The 21687-nt window shown below is 43.9% G+C and overlaps 3 protein-coding genes across 3 annotated transcripts in view; 1 reads left to right on the forward strand and 2 right to left on the reverse strand.

The window, feature by feature from the left end:
* The window catches only part of LOC118119173 (myelin and lymphocyte protein), a 3425-nt gene extending 1304 nt beyond the window's left edge, over positions 1 to 2121 (reverse strand). The window contains exon 1 of the mRNA XM_047342373.1: positions 1955 to 2121. Within this exon, the coding sequence (XP_047198329.1) occupies positions 1955 to 2041 (87 nt within the window). The 5' untranslated portion in view covers positions 2042 to 2121. The remainder of the gene's footprint in view (positions 1 to 1954) is intronic.
* Positions 2122 to 10027: 7906 nt separating this feature from the next.
* On the reverse strand, positions 10028 to 16161 carry nphp1 (nephronophthisis 1). The gene is made up of 20 exons (XM_035171720.2): positions 15847 to 16161; positions 15332 to 15393; positions 15134 to 15194; positions 14643 to 14776; positions 14208 to 14418; positions 13562 to 13663; positions 13338 to 13435; positions 13121 to 13169; positions 12832 to 12919; positions 12632 to 12726; positions 12405 to 12533; positions 12142 to 12216; positions 11875 to 11985; positions 11707 to 11789; positions 11525 to 11601; positions 11340 to 11442; positions 11126 to 11238; positions 10973 to 11046; positions 10600 to 10644; positions 10028 to 10468 (listed from the first exon to the last, which is right to left on the reverse strand). Exons 1-20 carry the CDS (start codon positions 15910 to 15912, stop codon positions 10175 to 10177), a joined length of 2070 nt encoding a protein of 689 aa, XP_035027611.2. The 5' UTR covers positions 15913 to 16161; the 3' UTR covers positions 10028 to 10174.
* Positions 16162 to 18985: 2824 nt separating this feature from the next.
* LOC118119175 (D(1)-like dopamine receptor) lies at positions 18986 to 21133 on the forward strand. Its single transcript, XM_035172895.2, has one exon. The coding sequence runs from the start codon at positions 19231 to 19233 to the stop codon at positions 20683 to 20685; it is 1455 nt and encodes a 484-aa protein (XP_035028786.2). The 5' UTR covers positions 18986 to 19230; the 3' UTR covers positions 20686 to 21133.
* The last annotated feature ends 554 nt before the right edge of the window (positions 21134 to 21687 follow it).

The raw sequence follows: 21687 nt of genomic DNA on the forward strand, positions 1-21687 counted from the left end.
GAGCAACGAACCATCTGAACGACTTCAAATGTTGGTTTCTAGTAGTTTTATTCATCTATTCACTCTTTTTATCCAGCTGATATTTGGACGTCATTCTGTTGTCATTATGTGAAAAGAACAATAATGTGAATAATGCACAAACTCAGTGGACAATACAAATTAAGCCGCTGTGCATTTTGTAACTCGGCAACCAACATTCAATACGACCACGTGCACAGAATGTGCCACCTCCTGATTTCTACAACAGGTAGGTGTGTACCTGCAGGTGAGCCTCAGATGATCTGAGTACCTCACTATAGTTTCACCCATAGAAAATATTCAGCTCAGTGCACAATAACTAATATGAACGTTTGTGACGGGACAATATCCTTCAGAGTCAGTAAGTAATAAAAGAAAGGAGATGAGATACGGATCTGAACCAACACCTGAAAACCTCTTTGCATTAGTTCACTCGGTCGTATCAGCAACATTACATCAATATGTAACTGAACATTTGCACTAGACTGTTGTTTTTTTTACTACTGTATTATCCCACCTATAGTGTATTCATATTTATATCTATTTATATACTTCTTGCTCATAGTGTATTCGTCGTAATTATATCATACCATACCTTTTAACTTACTCTGTATACAATATTACTACTACCTCATTCACTTCATTTCTCCTTTTTATCTCTACCACCACTTATACTTACACCTGCACTTTATATACACTTATCATATCTACACTACCTACCTCTATTGCTGCTAGTCTTGTATCAATACTGTTCATATTCCATATCTATTTCTTACTGTACATATCTTATTTGTTTACATATTCCACTTTTCATATGCACACACTCTGCACTTTTACTGCTTTTTTTTGCACTTCTGGTTAGATGCTAAACTGCATTTCGTTGTCTCAGTACTTGTACTCTGTGCAATGACAATAAAGTTGAATCTAATCTAATCTAATCTAATCTAATCATATCTGCGCTGCTCAGTTTCTATATTCATACCAGAGGAACTTTACTCTATAGATACATGCAGGGCATTCCAGGTAAAAGGGAACTGGCCTGAAGCCCATCAAGTTTCCACTGGAAAGACCTTTCCCACCAGGCCTGTCCTGAAGTGTTCTTTGTGCAGACTGGGTCCAAACTGTCATTAAACTGGGAGGAGGCTCCGAGCATTGGGAGGTGACCTCTGCACCTTCAGCATCTCACTGGTACAGCGTGGTTGATTGGCTGCTCTGGAAAATGTATCACTCAGTTCACTGTGTAAAGGAGACGTGGGCGTGTTGTCATTCTTTTATGGAAAGTGGTCAGAAAGAAGGGAACTGTTTGTAACCATCATTCAGGTACGCTCCTGAAAACTGACACTGGACCAAAAACCAGTCAAGCCACTTCTCCCTCCCTGCCCTTTATATATCTGTGATGGTTTAGATTTACAGTGCAAACTTGGACCGGAGCAGTAAACATCTCATCCCCCTGACGGCTCCATTTACACCTCCCTCTGCAACTCAAGCGGTTTTTCCACCTGTGTCGCTCAGATTTAATCTTCCAGGTTTCAGACCCTGAAAACGATGAATTCAACCAGGACGTTATGTTATGATGTGAGTTTAGCTCCCAGATTAGACTTGATTGTCTCGTGTGTAGCGTCTGTTTGCTCAGCTCTGGATTCAACATGGGAGTGGAGCATTGTTACTTGACATTTACAGTTCACATTAATGAGTTCGACTCATTAATTAGTTTCACAAGCTCAGAGGAACCGAACCGAACTTCTCAACTCCTCTAGTCTTCACGGAGGGTTCGCTGGTCCCTCTGCTCCGGCTCCACTGATCAAACCCTGATCTGCACAAAGAGCAGTGGCTCAGTGGAGCAGTGATGAGGAGGCAGGTCAGTCCGACCGGAGTCCGTGGAGTGAAGGTAGAGACACGACCAACAAGACGAAAAGGCATCAAACGAGAAACTCACAAACTCAGGGAGGAAGAAGAGGTCCGGAATGGAGGTGAAGATCCTGCAGCCTGTGGGCAGAACGTCACCGGACGTGGTGGAAGCCATAGTCCAAAACAATGTGTGTGTGTGTGTGTGTGTGATTTCTCCTGAATGAGATGTAATCTGGTTTAATTTGCTTTTAAAGGCTGTCTTCCTCACCCCCCCCCCCTCTCTCTTCTCTCTCTCTCTCTCTCCTTCCACTCCTCCTCCTCCACTGCACCTACCCCTCCATCCCTCTGCCTGAAGCTACCAGTTAGACAGGTGGTTTTGGGTTTTGTTTGTGCAGCGGGAGGATGTCTCCCCCCTTCTCTCCCCCTCTCTCTCTCTCTCTCTCTCTCTCTCTCTCTCTCTCTCTCTCTCTCTCTCTCTCTCTCTCTCTCTCTGTCTCTCTCTCTCTCTCTCTCTGTCTCTCTCTCTCTCTCTCTCTCTCTCTCTCTCTCTCTCTGTCTCTCTCTCTCTCCCTCTCTCTCTGTCTCTCTCTCTCTCTCTCTCTCTCTCTCTCTCTCTCTCTCTCTCTCTGTCTCTCTCTCTCTCTCTCTCTCTCTCTCTCTCTCTCTCTCTCTCTCTCTCTCTCTCTCTCTAGTCTTTTTTATGTGTGTGCGTGTGCCCTCATATGTTGATAGTGTTCGTGTGTGAGTCTATAAAAAGGAGGAACGTTGGTTTACATGCACACAAACAAGTGATTGTGTGGCAGCTGATGCACGTGCACGTGGCTCCGAGCGGATCGAGCGCTGCTGCAGCTAAACGTCACCGGTTGACAAATTAGAGCACATTTAATCAAAGATCAGATTCTGTGTTCAAGGTTGTTGTGCTTCAGTTTGGATTTGATGTTTATTTCTAATTGCCTCGCACATTGCACAGAAACCACAAAACAACATTGTTTTCTCACCCAATAACATGGAGGAGGCTGGATTAGGGGCCAAGAGGAAACTTCCTCTCTGTACATCCAGGCTGTAAACATGAGGTTTCCTTATGATTCTTCTGTTGTTCTACATGCCAACTGTAAACAGACGATGAATCAGCCAGGCTGAAGAGATGTGTTTTTATTTGCAGATGCTCTGGAGGCTGTGGCGGCTGGAAGCAGCATCACCAGAGGATCGAGAGAAGGCTTCTTTTTTTTAAATCATTTTGCATCTTTCCACCAAGTTTCGTGGAAATCAGTATTAAACTAATAAAACCTCCTTGTTTATCACAGATGACTCACGTCAATCTGCTGTGAGTCACATGTACGTGAGATATGTGAGTGTGTCGCCCGGTCGAAACTGACAAACACAGCGTGATGGTTTCTAGGCTGAGGGATTAAAACACAGAACACAAAACGTATTGTGTTGGACGACTCTGAACCTTTTCTTCTGGTCTCAGTCGGATGTCAGTAGCTCTGCTGTCACAAAATAACAACGTGCACAAACACGCTCACATCACTTCTGTGTTGCTGTCATCGAGATCTGCTTTTACTTCCTTTCAAGCTGGAAATAAAGACTTTGAGGGTCTTGATATTCATTTTGTTGAATATGTTAAAAATGTACTGAATTTAAAAATGAAAGTTTTCTTCAACATCTAACTATAATGATATTAAACATATAAGTTCCTAAGTTCCTCTGTGTCGACGGCTTGGTCTCGGCGCGACAACAATGAGGCACTTGACTTTGTGCTTTGGAGATTTAAATAAAGTTTCTCCAACTTGTGACCTTGTTCAGAAATAACTAGTTCAATCTAAACTTGTTCTGCACACGGAGCCAAACCGGCTTTTACCAGAGCGTCTCCACCTTGTGCAGCAGTGAAAGAAGCTGTTCAGAGGGAGAAACCTGCTTTGATCTGCAGACGCTGGCCCACCCTGCGTCCACCTGTTGGGCCTCAGCCTCTGCCCGAGTCACTCCTGGGTGTCGGACCCTCCTCCGACGCTCCAAGGTGGAAGGTCGGCGAGGAGGAGATCCAGTCCCACATTACTGGTTTTACATTTGCTGTTTGAACAAGAGCAAGAAGAAGGACGTGATGTCGTCCTTGTAATTCAGCTCAGTTTCTTTTATCGTACTTTATTTAATTTGAGGGCTTTAACCGATCTCTGACCACAAGGCTGTTTTAACGGGCTCTGGTCTCGTGGTGCAGTTTTCATATCTTAGATGAGGTCATTAATTCCACACTAGTTTTACTAGTGAATACATGAATACACATGAAGTATAATAAACTTCAGCAGGAGTCAGAGTTTCCTCCTCCAGGGACGTGGACCTCAGAGGTGCAGAGAGAAAGTTTATTAAATGATGTGAATGAACGTTCAGGATCTTTGTATTGATTTGAATGACCAACAACAGTTTTTATTGCACCTCAAAGCTTTTTAGCCTTTAGATCAGAGGTAGCCAACACGGTGCCCGGTTGTCTGTGTGTCGGTTGTCTGTGTGTCGGTTGTCTGTGTGTCGGTTGTCTGTTGTTCACACGCGCTGTGTGTCCGCTACTGGCGTCTGAGCTGCAGGTTTATCTCCTGCATTGCCTTCAATACAAGTCGGATTATGTAGGAGACTAGATGTCAGGACTCTCCGGTCTGAGGACGAGCATCTTCCGGTCTGTGGATAACAATCAAAGTCCCGTTGGAACAAATCAGTGGATTCAGAAGGTGAAACGCTGGAGTGCTTTTACTTTGAAACGGGTTCGGGAAGTGATGTAAATACATTTGTGTCATAGACAGATAAACATTTTGGTTCACAGCAGAATAAACAGAGAAAATGATCTTTCACCTGAGTTTTAATGTTTATCTGATGAATTTATGTCACAAACAAACACTTTCTGTAAGCCTTTTCAAAATAAATGCACTCCAGAGTTTGTTAATGATATCCATTCCCTTGTTTAAAAAGGTTTTTTTATTGTGAAATATTTGCGTGAGCAGTAAGCTGCACGGCTTCATACTGTGTAGTACTGGTATTTATCTGAGTACAAGTGACTTCTTTCATACAAGGAAATTATCCTATTTGTGGCCATATTCAAATCAAAGCCTATATGTAAAACATTGTGCTGCAGTAGCAGCTCCTCTGCAGAACATGATGTGGAACTGAGAAGTTACATATTTTGCATTGTAAATATGAATTGATATTAATTTGAATATTGTCATTGAATAGAAAACGTTGCACAACTGCCTCTCTTTGTGTATATTTATTTCTTGTACATTCAGCCTTTAACAGAAATTGCAAAAAATAATAAATATGACCCTAAGTGGGTTTTTTGGAAGATATCAGGGTTTTAGCTCTCGGCTTACGTTTGGAATTAAAAAGTGCTCTTGGGCTCGAAAAGGTTGGTGACCACTGGTTTAGATCTTCTCTCATAATTAAATGTAAAATGATCTTAGGCTTGTCTTAACCATAAAACACAGACACACACACACACACACACACACACACACACACACACACACACACATGTGAACCCATGCCAGCTCTGTCAAAATACAAGTTGTCAGTGTCGATTGTAGTTACACAGTGTAACACACATAAACAAACACTGATAAAAAATGTGTTGACAAAACCACATATTTCTCATTCACAAGCAGAAAGACCAACGTGTGACGTCGTTAGTTCCAGCAGGTCGTAAAGTTCCTGAGCAGGTCTGATGCTCTTCAACCTGAGGAGTCCAGTTTCAACCTGTGTGAGTCTGCAGCTGCCCCTGACCTTTGACCTCCCCAGGTACACACAAATGTTTTGGATGACAAATCTGAAACACAATCCTGAGTGTTTGATACGCAGCAGCTGAAGGTTTACACATCACTAAGGCCTGGGTTCGACTCCCTGTTCCCTCTCTGTCCTGTACAATAAAGGCCAAAAGCCCCCAAAATATATTGGGTCCTAAAATTCTGGCCCCAGCCTGAATCCACTAAAATGCTCCTGTAGCGATGAGGAGGTCGATCTTCTGCCTCAGTTCACTCCTGAGAACCTTCCATTGTAACTTCACTGGACACATAGAGACTCACGGGCAGATCCAGAACTCTGTGGAGGGACTGAACATCCCACCCCCCCCACCTCACCCCTCATTAAAACATAATGAGATTTTACTTTGCATTAATATTTCTAAATTGTCCAATGAATATAAAACCTGTTTGTTTCCCATATGATGCAACAGCCCATTGAAGCTGATTTTCTATATTTGCAGCATTTAGATGTTTTATTGTTTAAAGAATCTGTGATCGCAGGTTTCAGAGCAACATCTGTCCTGGATCGTCTTTCCAGCTCGAGCACAGCTGTTCCCAGGAAACTCCCGGTTTCCTGCTCAACTGGTCCTGCTCTTGTGTTTCCTCCTCTCCCTCCTCTCCCTTCTTCCTCTTCCTCTTTCTCATCCTCCTCCTCCTCCTCCTCCGCTCCTCCTCCTCCTCCTTCTCTTCCACCTCTTCCTCCTCCTCCTCCTCTTCCTCCTCTCCCTCCTCTTCCTCCTCTTCCTCCTCTCCCTCCTCCTCCTCCTCCTCTTCCTCCTCTCCCTCCTCTTCCTCCTCTTCCTCCTCTCCCTCCTCCTCCTCCTCCTCTCCTATTGTTAACTACTGATGTCAAGTTTTCTGCACATTTTTTAAAGGGGTATTAAGTATTTATAGTTTTCATCGATTGTGAGAGTTACAGTATTTTTACACATGAAAAACGTTTAATTTCTCTAGAAATTAAGAAGTTTACTCTAATTGATGAATTATTTTCGGGGAAAGTAGTGAAAACGTGATGTATTAGATCCCAGAGTATGGACTCTGGCTGTGGAGCAGCTGACGATCGCAGATCATTGCCGAGTGAAACACGATCCTTTGTTTTATAACTGCACAGTTTGTCTGAAGTGACCCCGTCACAGCCGCCGCGTGGAATGAATCTGATACAGTGGCAGCATGAGGTGGTAAATAAACAAGATGCACTGTAATAACCAACCGCTGCGGTTCTGTGGTCTGCAATAAATCAAATTCAATCAAACTGTGAAATGGTTTTAAGCCATGAGGCTGCCCCCTGCTGGAATCAAAGATGTACAAGATAAGATGGACTGCAGCCATTTTTAAATTGTTTTAATTTATCAATCTCCCAATTCTTCCAGAAATTAAGTTAAAATCTCTCTGAGACAAACGCTGCCATCTTGTGCAGCAGTGAACATGGCGTCCCGCCCATACATGTGCTCGACCAGTCATTGGTCCGTCTCAGCTGTCAATCATGACGTCTCAGCCCGTTTTTATTTCATCAAATAACGAATTAAAACCAAACTGATCAGAAACATGAACACTTGAACAAACATCAGTGTGATGAAAACATTTATTCAACGTCTACTTCGATTTTGTTTGGTTTGGTCCATGTCCCATCTGCTAACATGGAGGAGATGGCTTTTATGATGTGTGCTGCAGTCATCCACCAGGGGGCAATGGAGATGACGGGGGGTGAAAACATAACCTCCTTGGCCGAGGTAATTATAAAAATATATTATCAATGCACTGATTGGCTGATTCATCTGTTGGAGAACAAGCGGCCAATCACAGAAGGGTGAGGGCACAGTGTGTGTTGGTTAATCATCTTTATTATGATATTCATTGTGTATGATTGTTTTATATTGTTTACATTGTAAAGCATCTGGTCCATTAGACCAGGTTAGTTAATCAAGTCACATTAACAATAATCCATTATTAATTTTTCAATATAAAATCTGTTAGTTACAGCTGGAACACATTAATCAAAGATAGTATTCTGAAGCAAGGCTAATAATCAATATAAAAAACTATCTAAGGTCAGAAAGTCATTATTTATATGTTCAATTCACTGTCAGAATTTGACCATTGTTCATTTTTTAGTTTACATTCATCTACATAACATCATAGAGAAATCAGTAAATCCTATCATCCCAAACATGAATCCTCTGGCGATGCAGAGGTCGGCAGGGAGACGCTCAAGAAGGAGACGGTTCTGCTGCTTCAGGCGTCAGAGGACAAACAAATCTCTTCCATGAGTCAACACAACGTTTCTCTGGGGTTAAACTAGTGAAATGCACAGGGAACTAAACTAAAGAGTTTTCATTGGTCCTCAGATCATAAATATATACTTTTTAGAGTCTGCAGCCCAACATGACACAACGGTTTCTGGTCATCACAGGCAACATCACCACGGCAACAGCTCAGGAATGTGGAAATACTGGATATGCAATATTATTCTACAGCAAACACAACACCAAGGAAAGTTCCGGTGTGTTTGTGTGTGTTTGAGTGTGTGATTGTGTACACACTTAGCGACAAGCCCTGAGGAACGCAGGTTTTTATTGGGTCGTTGAGCCCGTGCTCATTTGAACAAGAAACCATTTGAAGGTCAGAGGTTAAGTTGTGTGTTAAAGGTGTTCTAAGATAAGAAGCGGTGGCTTGGATGTGAGCGGCTGAGAGACGTGAGTGATCCACATCGTACAGACATGTTGACGGGCGTGGCCCAGTGGGAAAGGCTGTCCTGCCAACAGCAAGAAGAGACAACCTTTCACCGTCATGTCTGCAAACTACAAAGTCAAAGTTTACATCAAATAAACGTTTTCTGTTAAGTTTGCTTTTAATTTGATGTCATAAAAATGGGGTGAAACATCGTGATTGACAGATGAGACTGACTTGTCATTGGACGAGTGTGTGTGTGGGCGGGGCCTCGCCATCGTTCTTATCCAAGACGTTTTGGCTTCATGTCCGAAGGAAGTGGAGACGAATTCTCCTTCTTCATTTATGGAGAACTTTTGTTCCAGCTGTTAAAAACACTATTTGAAATCCTATGGATATTTGTTCGCAGGCTGGTTTTTATATAATAATGACAGAGTTTTGTTGAATTTTTGGAAATCAAATATAGTTGTGTGTATATTTCTTTGTTTTAGTGTCTTACACATTTCTGAATTAAATGTAAATAATTAAATGTAAATAAAATCAAACCAATGGACGTAGACATCTGTTCTCGAACCAAGATCCATGAATCATTCTTTGGGAAATCTACAAAAAAATAAAAAAGATGAATGAATGAATTAATCAAATGAATAAAAACGTCCTGTCTACCGATGTTGAGTGAAATTAAAGTTATGGTGTAAATTTTCCATTTCTAAAACCAGGTGCTGTAGATATGTAAAATGAATAAATGAATTTCACCCATGAACGATTAACTTTCAACTCGCAGAAACTCGACAGTTAACATGTTATATCTTGTTTGTTTCATCCATAGAAAAATGTCTTTAGACTTTAGTTTCATTACTAACAACAGTTAAACTGTGCGTCACCAGATTGTTGTACATGCACAACTGTTGTATCATTGTTAAGATCCAGTGGAGACATGAAACCACAACTGAGGGACGATCCCAGCCGCTCTGTGCCCGACTGACTCTGCCTCTCTGCTCCTTTTATACCAGGCTATCAAAGATCACAGGAGACTAATTATTAACTGTGAACTCGGCTCTGTTACCCTGTAACTCTACACTACACACACACACACACACACACACACACCTGATGTTGTGGTGGGTGGAGAGATGAGTGGAGCAGGTCAGTGACGACGGGGCTGAAAAACCTGTGATAAAACCATTAGTATAGTTTTATTAGACAATAGGATAATTTGTAAGTGAAAGTATGAAGACATGCTCTTTATTCATTACTGGTTCTATTGGTACAGAAACACGTCTCAGAACAAAGTGTTGAACTGTGATTAAAGACACACAATGTAGTTGATGTGACCTTTGTCTAAGTTTGCTCAACCTTTATTTCACACCGATCAACAGACTCTTCAGCCGCTCTCAGTTTCTCACGCTGCTGTGCACAAAGATGTCTTTGTGGATGTATTGTATATTAATGCGTTAGCGTCGTGCTAGTATTTCTTAAAGCTGAACTTCATTTCCTGTCACAATGCAGAATAGACATGTGGAGAAGTGTGGTTGTAGAATGGATTTTGATTTCTGTCGACTAAGACAGAAACTAATGATGTTCCTTAGTTAAAATGAGTCAGTCCCACACACCTAACGTCCCCATCAGTACTCTGTGTATCGATTCAATATTCAGAAATGGAGAAACCTAGTATAGTTTGTCTTTTAATCATATTAATTGACAATGACACAAAATATAGAACATTAGCAGCTTTATTCTTTCAGTTTACATGTTTCATAAATATATTTATGGCACATTCAAGGGTTTTATTCACGTTAGCAAACCGAGCTGATGCCTGATTTTAAAAAATTTAAATTATTTCATAAAAATACAATCAATCCTCAAGTTGTACTTTGCCCCTGAGTGACATGGAGGAGGTCAAAGGTCAACTCGGTGATATCGAAGGCGAGGTGGGGGTGCATGGGGTCCACATAGACCTCCGGACATCCTGATTGGCCCGTGGTGTGCTGCTGGTGTTTGAGAGAATCCAGGGTGGCGTAGATGGCTCTGGCCCGCTGCTCCTCTGAGGGGGGGTCGGCCCAGCGGTGACGGGGCAGCGAGGGCGAGTGGAGGAGGAAATAGACGGACGACATGTAGACTTTCACAAACTCCTGTTTGACAAAAGACAAGTCTCTCTGCAGACACACAGAGAGGAAGCAGCAGTTTGCATCAGCTCGTCATCTGCAGGGACACACTCCTACACACTGTGAGGTCGCCCTCTACAGGCCCACACTGGTACTACACAAATATACACAATAACTCTCACCTTCTGTGCTCTGCTCATGTTGATCTCAGTTTCCAGCCACGCACCCTGAGGACAACACATCATTTCACATGCAAGACAAAAAGATTATTTTGTTTTTCTCAGAAGAAACTAACCTTAAAATATTGTATTTACTGTGTCAGGAGACGTTTCATGACTTAGGATTCACAAGTGTTCAGATATGATAACTGTCCATGAGAAATGCTAAATACTGATCATTTCAGGCATAGAAATTATCACATTTATTTGATAATCTATGTCAGAAAATATTCTTTCTTTAATTCTACACTACGATGTATATAGCTGCTAAAAAGAATCTGGATTTAAAGATTTGTGCTTTAATCCAGGACGTAGGACGGATTCCCTCTGAACTGACCCTGAGAGCATCCAGCAGGTCCACTTGGTCCAACAGAACAGGGAATGTAGAAAGTACCGGACTGCAGATTAGATCTGAAACAGAAGTGTTACTTAATGTGGCTCCTATGAAAACACTGATCCGTGCAGTTGGGATCAGAGGAGGGTGTGTTACCTGCATCCTGCATGGTGGGCCTGTCCATCAGCAGTGTGTCAGCTAACAGTTGTCTGTGCAGAGCCAGCAGGTGGACGCAGCTCAGACAGTGCAGCAGAGTGTCAGGGAGGAGACTGAGGGACAAAGGTAGAGTGCATGTGTGTACACCTGAGGCTGAGGGGATGTCTCCAAATACGTCTGGTAATGATTTATATGTCGTTGCTGATGTTCCCACCTGAGCTGCGTTCTGGTCCGACTGTTGGTGGATCTTAACCTGACGATCAGTCTCGGCTGCCGTCTGGCCTGAAGCATCTGCTGGAAGACACCAGCGGCTGGAGCTGAGAGGAGAGGAACACGGAAAGGTTTCACCACAGTCACTTCCTGCCTGGACTTCTTTTGAGCTCTGCTGCATCATCTTACATCCTCTGGTGACTGAAGCTTCCATAGCCACGTCCTTCTCATAGGGAGTTCCCCCGTTCACCTGCAGCTCATAGGTCCTATACCCAGATTAAATGGTCAGTTGAATTTTCACAGGCACATATATGGAAAAACCATGAGTGACACTGCTGTGTGTCTGGGTGATTTCAAATGCACGTGTGTACCTGTTGGGGAGTGGATTTCCCGTGTCGTCGCTCAGTTTGAGGAAAGCCCAGCCGCAGCTCAGTTCTCCTCTCTCCCCAGTCGACTACAACACACACACACACGTAGCTATAGATAGAAACTCTGTTGTATCAGTCATGCTCCATTTTCCAAGTTTCATTTGTCCTCACATTCCGTATAAAAGTGACTCCCAGTTCAAAGAGGATCCCGAGGTCAGGAGACGCAGAGTTGCAGCGAAGGAAACAGTCTCCATCCAGGAGGGCGGGTAGGACACCTGTCATCTGGGGGACATGCACACAAACATCAGCACTTTAAACTCTAGATTATGGTCAACATTATGTTTCCTCTCAGGGAAAATCTGATTTTTAGAGTCAGAAACAGTTAAAGCAACGTTCACAACAGAGGGACACGACATCTTCTGAACGCTGTGAACACACCCTGGGAGAGAAGCTCCAGGTCTTTGGGCTCTTGTGGGTGTAAGTGGCCCGCACTGTGTGGATGTTACTCAACACCTGAAACACAAGGTCAGCTCATTCAAGGAAACTCTGGGATAGAACATGAATCACAGAACCAGCAGTAAAGAGAGGTTTACTACATCTAGCACTGGTGGTTCAAAGATGGATCTACAGGGAAAACTTAGAGAATAAATACTAGAAATCAAAAAGCTGTCCAGTATAAACTAGAGAGATAACTCTGATACCTGAGTTCCATCGAAGGCACAGAGGCGTATGTGTCGGCTCAGGACCTGAACTCCGACCCCTGGGGTGGGAATCATCTTGCAGCTCCACAAAGTGAAGCAGACACAAGTGCGGACCTGCCGAGCTCGAACCTGCACAACAGGAGGCGGATGGAAGATCACAGGAATCTGACCTGATTCAAGTCAAATCAGAAGTACACAGAAGGAAAGAGGGAGAGAGAGCGTCTCACCCTGCCAGTGTCAGGGTCCAGAAAGAGGTCCTTAAAGGAGAGCTGTGATTGGCTGAGATCAGGCTGAATATGGTGACTCCCTCTGTACGTTACACCTAGAAGAAGATACACAATGTTATCACTTTGATTTTTCATCACAAAGAGCTGAAATGTGAGAGAATCATCCAAGTGTGTGTGTGTGTGTGTGTGTGTATAATGACCTTCTTCCACCAGCAATTTATTGAGAGTTGATGGTCTAAATCCTGAAGGTATAGCCCCCATGGCAGAGAGCACATCTGTCGCATCAATCTGTCACACACACACACACACACACACACACACACACACACACACACACACACACACACACACACACACACACACACACACACACACACACACACACACACACACACACACACACACACACACACACACACACACACACACACACACAGTGTTGATAGGTTAACTAACTGGTATCAGATGTAGTACAGAAGGTAGTGGTACCTCAGTCAGAGCCTTCCTCACAGTGGACCAGTTGGAATGGGACGCCCCACTGGAGAGAGGGATCTCTATTAGTTTCACACCAATATTCAAATGATTGATATTTTGTGGTTGTTCATCATTTGGATAAATTGTGAAACTCTATTTAATCTGATGGCAACACAAACGACAAGCTGCTGCTAAATGTCACTAAACTTAAAAAAAGATTAAAAAGTTGAACCTCTGTTTGTCATCGGTCAGCTCTTCCCCATCTTCCTCCTCCTCAGAGGACTCTTCCTCATTTTCATCATCATCGTCGTCATCAACACCAGAATCAATCTGAAAAGTAGCACAAGTAGCACAACAGTTACTTTAACTTTTTAATTTAATAATATACTGCTTGTGTGAATCCACAGGGCCAAACTGCTGGACCCCCTGTGGTGCCGACTCAGCAGGTTGTGTTACCTTCAGGTAGGTTTTTGGAACCACTCCTCTGTTGCCTTCACCGTCCTGAGCCAGCCACCATCCGTCTGCCGTCTTCCTGATAATCCTCAACACGCCCCCCCTCTTGAAACAGCAACAGTCATCCAATGAATTCAAAGATTCAAAGATCCTCATTGTCGTCAGGTGCAGCGTTAGTTCTGCATCACTAACAAACACACCATCTTTTTAATAGAACGATACAAGGAGATAAAACTCAACGACAACCAGGTCTGAAATTCAAACTTGGGTTTTGGTCTGTTTACATAAAGTTAAATATCCTTGCATCACATGTATTTAGCTACAAAGTGTTTATTCTTATCAAAGCTGTAAATACTCTGATCTCTCTGATGTTCTCTGTTCCACGTGACATCTGTTCACTTGTGTCCGTCCTGGGAGACGGATCCTCACGTGTGTCTCTGAGGTTTCTACCTTCTTTACCTGTTAAAGGTTTTAGTAGTTTGACTCTTGTTGAGGGTTAAGAACAGAGGACGTCTCACCTTGTTAAAGACCATGAGACAAACTGGGATTTGAGGATATCAGAAGTTTGATTGACTGATGTAATCTGATTCATATAAGAAATCATACTGATGTTAAATGATGCAGAGAACAGCCGGACAGGTAACTTCACCTGAACAGACAGATCTCCCTCCTGCTCTCCTTGGAAATCACTGAGGACTCTGTAGTTGGGAGAGTCTGACTGGGAGGGGGGGTTCACAGCTCGCTTCTCATCTTCATCCTCATCACTGTCATCATCATCATCATCATCATCATCATCATCATCATCACTGTTACTGTCTTCGCCCTCGTCGTCGTTATCACTTTCTTCCTTTGGAGAATAACTGCGGACGAAAAGATGATAACAAGGAAAGTTTCAACTTGTGCTTTGAAAATGATGTTTCTGTTCAACTCCGTTACAAAAGTACATTACATTGTTGTAGGTTGCATTCGGGGATATGATGTTCATGAGTGAATAACAAAGACGATTTGCATCGTATGTAAACAATAATAAGTGAAGCGTGTCACAGCTCTGTGTTTCGTAGCAGTGAGCACAGAGGTCACTGACCCGGCGGCTGAGCTCGGTCCTGGGGGTGAGAGCTGCAGCGAGAGCGAGTTCAGACGCTCCAACTCGTTCTGCAGTCGTGTCTCCTCTTCCTGTTTCCTTTGGGCGTAGTTTCCCACAGGAGCCAGCTCATCAGCCTGTGAGGCAAGAAAATAGGACTTCACTTGATCCAGGTGAGCAAACCTGAGCAATACACAATGCACTGAGTTTAACCTGAGGACATCTGTCTTTCTTTGACACTTGTATGTGATGTATGTTCATGTTCCACCATTCCCCTCAATTACCTACAGAAAAAAGTCAGTTTGATTAAAAGGTCCTCGTGGACATTTGATTTCTAACCATAATTAGCCTCAAGTTGAAGGATATGAACATTTTGTATTTGTCAGGAAATAGATTGCTGTCTATGTTCTGCATGTAGGAGCTGAGATGAATACTTGCAGAACTCGGCTCGTTACAAGTTACACAGACGTTTGGTATATTTCACAAATTCTAACCTTTGTCAGTTTCCTCAGCGTCCTCAGTGTCTTCTCTGCCGACAGCTGCAGTTCTTGACATCTTATTGAAATACACATAGTTAAAATCAAACGTCAAGGCCTTGAGACAAACTATCAACAGGATGAAGGCTGAGGTGTTGGAGGAGAGGCTCCAGGTCCAGACTACAGAGGAACCCCTGCTGGGACTCAGCTGGTTACCTGCGAGACGCCTCTTCAGTGGATCCAAGCTGACTCTGCACATCCTTCAGCAGACTGTCCACCTGGGTCACAACAACACAACATGTTGGACTCATCCTGTTCAGATGCTGGGTGACTTACTGCAACCTCCCTGGTTCTTATCATCATGTATCTCTGTGAGCAGTGAAGCCCACTGCACCAGCTTCATTAACATCTGCTCTTTAATGCTCCTCTCTTTTAACCCGGAGCTTCACTGAAGAAGTCAGATGCTACTTTGCTTTTATTTATTTATTCTTCAAACTTCAGCTCAAACATCATCCACCAAAACCACGTGATTGGAAGAAGTTCGTGACTTTGCCCTTTGTTTACATCGCTCGCTGAAATCTAAACGCGTGGATGAAGGAGGTCACGAGCTGTGACGACCACACCTCCTGTGGACAGACAGGACCACAGACATGATGTCGGTGGTCGCGCTGCATCGAGAAATCTGTGATCTTACAGTTCAAACATCCCCACGAAGTAACGAAGTAACGAACCTGCTTCCTGGTGTCGTCCACTTCCCTCTGGAGCAGCTGCAGAGCTCCGTTTCTTCTGAGAGGCATTTCATCACCGACACGACATGTGTTAGCGAACCACTTAGCTAGCAGGCTAGCTGACGCGACACGTCCACTGGTCGCTAGGCAACCGAGTTCCTCTTCAAGGCTGTAACTAACCGGAAATAAAACCCTCGTTTGTATAACCTCGTCCAAATAATGAAAACCTATCGTGTGTGTGTGTTGTTTCTCAATATTTGTCACTTCCTGTTGTGCATTTGTCTTTTAAATATATTTACAAATCTTTGTGTTTTGAATAAATCTCTACTTTCCTCTCGATGTGGATCTACTGCCCCCTAGCGGACCGGAGGAGCTGCAGTCAGAACCTCGTTCTGCTGAGCCCACACATTTCACTGTTGTGTCAGTTACAGAAGACACGTGGTCATATTCATTCAACAATATGTCTGCTTGTAATAATAACTAGCATTTTGAACGTAACAAAATAATGGAAATATTGAGACATCTACATCCTGAATCTCCAAGATTATCGTTTGCAGTATTTTTGTAGTGTTTTATAGGATTGTTTCAGTATTTTCCAGGGTTTTTGTTTTTAGTTTTGTGTAGTATTTGTTAAGAGTTTTTGTGTGTTTTGTATTATTTTGTAGCATTTTTAGAGCATTTTGAAGTATTTTCGTGGTGTTTTCTAGTACTTGGTCATTTCGGTAGTAATTTCTAGCTTTTTTTGGTAATTTGTAGTAGCTTCGTATTGCTTTTTAGAACTGGGTTGTTTTTGTCATATGTTTGTAATAATTCTTAACATTTTTTTCGTAGTGCTTTTTAGTATTTCTGTGTATTTTGTAGTAGGTCAATACTAACTTGTAGTAGTTTCTAATATTTTTGTAGTATTTCAAACAGTTCTTCTGGTCATTATCTCAGCTCAATATCTCATTTGTGATTTTTCACCAGAGTGCACATTTCAACACTCGTCCTTTACTTTGTGATTTTCAACCTTCAAGTATCAAAACCCTCAGATCGCTCATTACATTCCTGATCTTAGTTTTTTCTTTTCTTTTTTTTGAAATACTCGTCTTCTTTTCTCTCGTCAAAAACCATCAGCTCTTTAAAATGAATCTTCTTCAAACTTTGTGATAAAAACTTCAGATGGGTCCAAACATCTTCAGCTCCTCAGATATTATTAATCTCTTTGAGGTTTTCAGATTAAAATGGGTTTGAATATGATCATTTTCTGTTTTTCAGTAAGTGTTTCTGTGCTCTGAGATAACTCACATCACATTGTGTCACATTTTGTGATTTCTTCTCTTTCACTGCTGAAGCAAGGCGACTTATTTCACTGTGACAGCAAAGCCTTCAAGCTTCAGAAACTCAGCAGAGCAGTTTCTAGTTCAAGCAGATCAGGACGATGGATCTCACACAGATGGTCAGGAAACTTTAATGTCACTTTTCACTGTGTGAATGAAGGATCAGGTTTATTATCGGCAGCAGAGTCACCGGGTGGTGGAGGGAAGGGCGCACAGCGTCTGACCGGCACGTCCAGAGGTCACGTCCAGAGGTCATGCCCAGAGGTCACATCCAGAGGTCATGTCCAGAGGTCATGCCCAGAGGTCATGCCCAGAGGTCACGTCCAGAGGTCACGTCCAGAGGTCACGCCCAGAGGTCATGTCCAGAGGTCACGCCCAGAGGTCACGTCCAGAGGTCACGTCCAGAGGTCATGTCCAGAGGTCACGTCCAGAGGTCATGCCCAGAGGTCACGTCCAGAGGTCACGTCCAGAGGTCACGCCCAGAGGTCACGTCCAGAGGTCACGTCCAGAGGTCACGTCCAGAGGTCATGTCCAGAAGAACATTTTTCCATTGAGGCTCAGAAAAGTTGTTTTATTCAGTTTTCTTTCCTCTTATTAAATGATTGAGTTCAACTTGTGTGATTCTCTGTAAAAAATGTAACTTTGTGTTGAAGGTTTTTTGTGAAGACACAACAATAAAAGTCTTTCCATGAAGTCTCTCTTCAAATCCGACGCTCTGGACGACTGTAGCTGGATGAGGAGAAAGTTTCCTGGTAAACTAAAAACAAATTGATTCATATTTAAATGATCGTCATCTGTGACACTGGGTTTTTCCTCCTGTGGAACAGTGACCTCACAGCGAGCAGGTTCCCGGTTTGAATCCCTGTTCAGGATCTGTTTGTGTGTAGTGTCCGTGTTCTTATGGTGTTTGTGTCCTCTGGTCCAAACACATGCAGCAGATTGTCTGTAGGTGTGAACGGTTGTGTCTGTACGTCTGTGACACAGTAAGGTCTCCATAGTTCATGTGGAACCTGCTCCCCCTGGTTCAGTGTAGGAAACACGACAGCACGTGACCATGTGATAGTTCAGGTTTATGGTCTAGCCTCTGTTTGTCTTCACGTTCCACCAGCAGAGGGCGCCTCCAACCCACAGCATGGAAACAGCTGAAATTGGGTTCCATCATATTTACTTTTACAAACCACAGAAGCAGCAGATTATTCAGATGATTTAATATTTTTAAAGTGTGTGTTTTCATCTGTGGTTTTTCACGATGTGATTTTTATTTTAAGTTAATTTGCTGTTTGCCTGAGCTGATGAATATTTTTTCTTTGTTTATAATAGTTTATTTTTACATGAAAATAATGAACACAGAATGTTTGCCTCAGTTTTAACATCTAAGTGTAAAACTATAAATACAATACAAGTCTCCAGATCAGTTTCCTCTCAGGTATAAACTCGTGGTTCGTGTTTTTCATCTGATGAAACAGACGTGGGATCAGAAGTAATCTATTACCTGAGCAGCGGCTTCAACTTGACCGTGAATGTGAGCGCGTCACCGTGAGGAGAGGAGGTGCGCAGCGCGTCACACCGGGACAGAGACACCGGGACAGAGACACCGGGACCAGAGACACCTGGACAGAGACACTGGGACCAGAGACTGGGACAGAGACACCGGGACAGAGACACCGGGACCAGAGACACCTGGACAGAGACACCTGGACAGAGACACTGGGGCAGAGACACCTGGACAGAGACACTGGGGCAGAGACACCGGGACAGAGACACCTGGACAGAGAGACTGGGACAGAGACACCTGGACAGAGACGTTTCCCCGGCCAAGTCTCACTCTTCCTCATTTATTAATATTTGTATTCATCTTCGTCATTTCATTTCAGTCTCTGAGGGTAATTATTGGCTCCATCGGACCAGGATCAGAATCTAATCCGACGCAGAGAACTGAAGCGTAAAGATGATTTTTATTGAACCAACACTTTTCTGTTCTGGTCTGAGATGAAGGTTCGTGCGTGAGGAGCAGCTGAGCAGCGCGTCTGTGGATCTTTTATTATTTCCTCACTTTGTGTGGCTGAGAATGAAAAACATGAGAAACGCGTCGTGGAGAAATTTCTCTGAAGTTCTGTCAGAGCTGGACGGGACAGGTGAGGAAGAGGAGGAGGAGGAGGGAGGCGCACGGAGGGGCGGTGTGCGCGTCCTCGTCGGATGCGTCCTCTTCCTGCTCATCGTGTCCACGCTGCTCGGGAACACGCTCGTGTGCGCGGCCGTGGTGAAGTTCCGCCACCTGCGCTCCAAAGTCACCAACTTCTTCGTCATCTCATTGGCTGTTTCCGACCTGTGCGTGGCCGTGCTCGTGATGCCGTGGGAGGCCATCACCGAGGTCACAGGCACGTGGCTGTTCGGAAGCTTCTGTGGCGTGTGGATCGCCTTCGACATCATGTGCTCCACCGCCTCCATCCTCAACCTCTGCATCATCAGCGTTGACCGCTACTGGGCCATCGCCAGCCCGTTCAAGTATGAGCGGAAGATGACCCACCGCGTGGCCTTCGTCATGATCGGGGTCGCGTGGACGCTGTCCATCCTCATCTCCTTCATCCCAGTGCAGCTCAACTGGCACCAGGCGGGCGAGGATGGCGAGATGATGGAGGAGGTGGTGGCAGTGATGGCCGCCTTAACGAACAGCAGCAACGCCAGCACCAGGGCCAAGAGCTGTGTCGCCAACTTAAACAAAACCTACGCCATATCCTCGTCCTTCATTAGCTTCTACATCCCCGTGGTGATCATGATCGCCACCTACACCCGCATCTACCGGATCGCTCAGACCCAAATCCGCCGCATCATGTCTCTGGAGCGGGCGGCGGAGCAGGCCCAGAACCAAGGCCACAGCGTGAACCAGCAGCAGCAGCACAGGCCCAACGACGAGGCCTCGCTGAAGTCATCGTTCAAGAAGGAAACCAAAGTCCTAAAGACGCTCTCCATCATTATGGGCGTGTTCGTATTCTGCTGGCTGCCGTTCTTCGTCCTCAACTGCACCGTCCCCTTCTGTGACCCGCCGTGCGTCAGCGACACCACCTTCACCGTCTTCGTCTGGTTCGGCTGGGCCAACTCGTCCCTCAACCCCGTCATTTATGCTTTTAACGCAGACTTCCGCCGGGCCTTCGCCACCATTCTCGGCTGCAATAGGATCTGTTCAAACAACGCGGTGGAGGCCGTGAACTTCAGTAACGAGCTCGTTTCCTATCAGCACGACACAACGCTCCACAAGGAGGCGCTGGTCCCTGCGCAACTGCAGCAGCATCCGTGCAGTATCCACGCTGGCTGTGACCACCTGGAGGACGTCAGCGCACAGTTTGACGAGGAGTCGCTCGTGTCTAACGGCTCTCGGAGCCACAACAGACTCCTGCTGCTTCCTGCTGCCGTCCAGCTCGAGGATGACCCGGAGATCTCCTTGGAAACGATCACGCCGTTCACCCCGGTGGCCGGGCTGGAGAGTGACGCTCTGATACCTGGACAGGTGCAGCAGGATGGATAGAACAGAACTGAACAGGACGTTTCACTGTGCCTCCTTCAAAAATAAAAGAATAAACCTCAGTTGGGATGAAATCGGACTTGTTCTCCGTAACATTTACAGTTGGTTGATTTGGAATCATTGAGAATGTTTTAAGAAAAAACATGAACAACCTAAATTACTGAATGTTTTTCTATGGTTGTTGCTGGTTAATTTTGGTGTTTGTTGAAACTGAAGCAGATTTAGATTTTAGATCGACCTCACACACACAGGCTGGATTTGAATTAAAAGATCTTGTCAGACATTCATCTTAATTTATTACATGGAGATATTGAATGTTTCCCTTATTTAATTTCTGTATTAATTTTTGAGAAAATACAGTGGATCAAGGAAACAGGTCCTCGAACCTGAATTATTACAGTAAACACCGACAGGATCGTCCTTTTAAACAGCCACCCTGTATTACTCGTCGTCATGGTTACAATAATAAATGAATGCACAAATACTATGTGGTTTTGTTTAGGAAAAGATTGTGGTTTCTGTAAAAGTATTTTGTTAAGTTTAGAGGATCTACGATAAATGATATAGACAATAACTTTGTTTGTGTTATTGTGTCGTACTTTTATTTCAGTAAATGATCTGAACACGTCGTTGTTTGGTCCACGTCCCATCTGCTAACATAAAGGAGGCGTATGACTTTCACTGCAGCCAGCCACCAGGGGGCGATAAAGACCCTCTGGCTTCACGTTTAGAAGTCGTCACGTCATCCATCTTTATTTACAGTAGTTTTTGTCAATGGAATGAAGTGATATAAGGGCTGTTTGTTATTGAAAAGAAATGATGTGAATCCGATCGCAATGACAAATTATCTGTAACAAAAACCAGCACGTTTAGTGGACGTACTTTGACCATTCACGACGTGGCAGCAGTAAAATGTTCCTGCTCATCAGTGGCGTGAAGAACGATGTGAAAATAATAGAAGTTCGACTTCGTTTTATCCACAACATCAAACAACAAATAGATTTG

This window comes from Hippoglossus stenolepis, chromosome 12 (genome assembly GCF_022539355.2).
Source record: "Hippoglossus stenolepis isolate QCI-W04-F060 chromosome 12, HSTE1.2, whole genome shotgun sequence".
NCBI lineage: Eukaryota > Metazoa > Chordata > Actinopteri > Pleuronectiformes > Pleuronectidae > Hippoglossus > Hippoglossus stenolepis.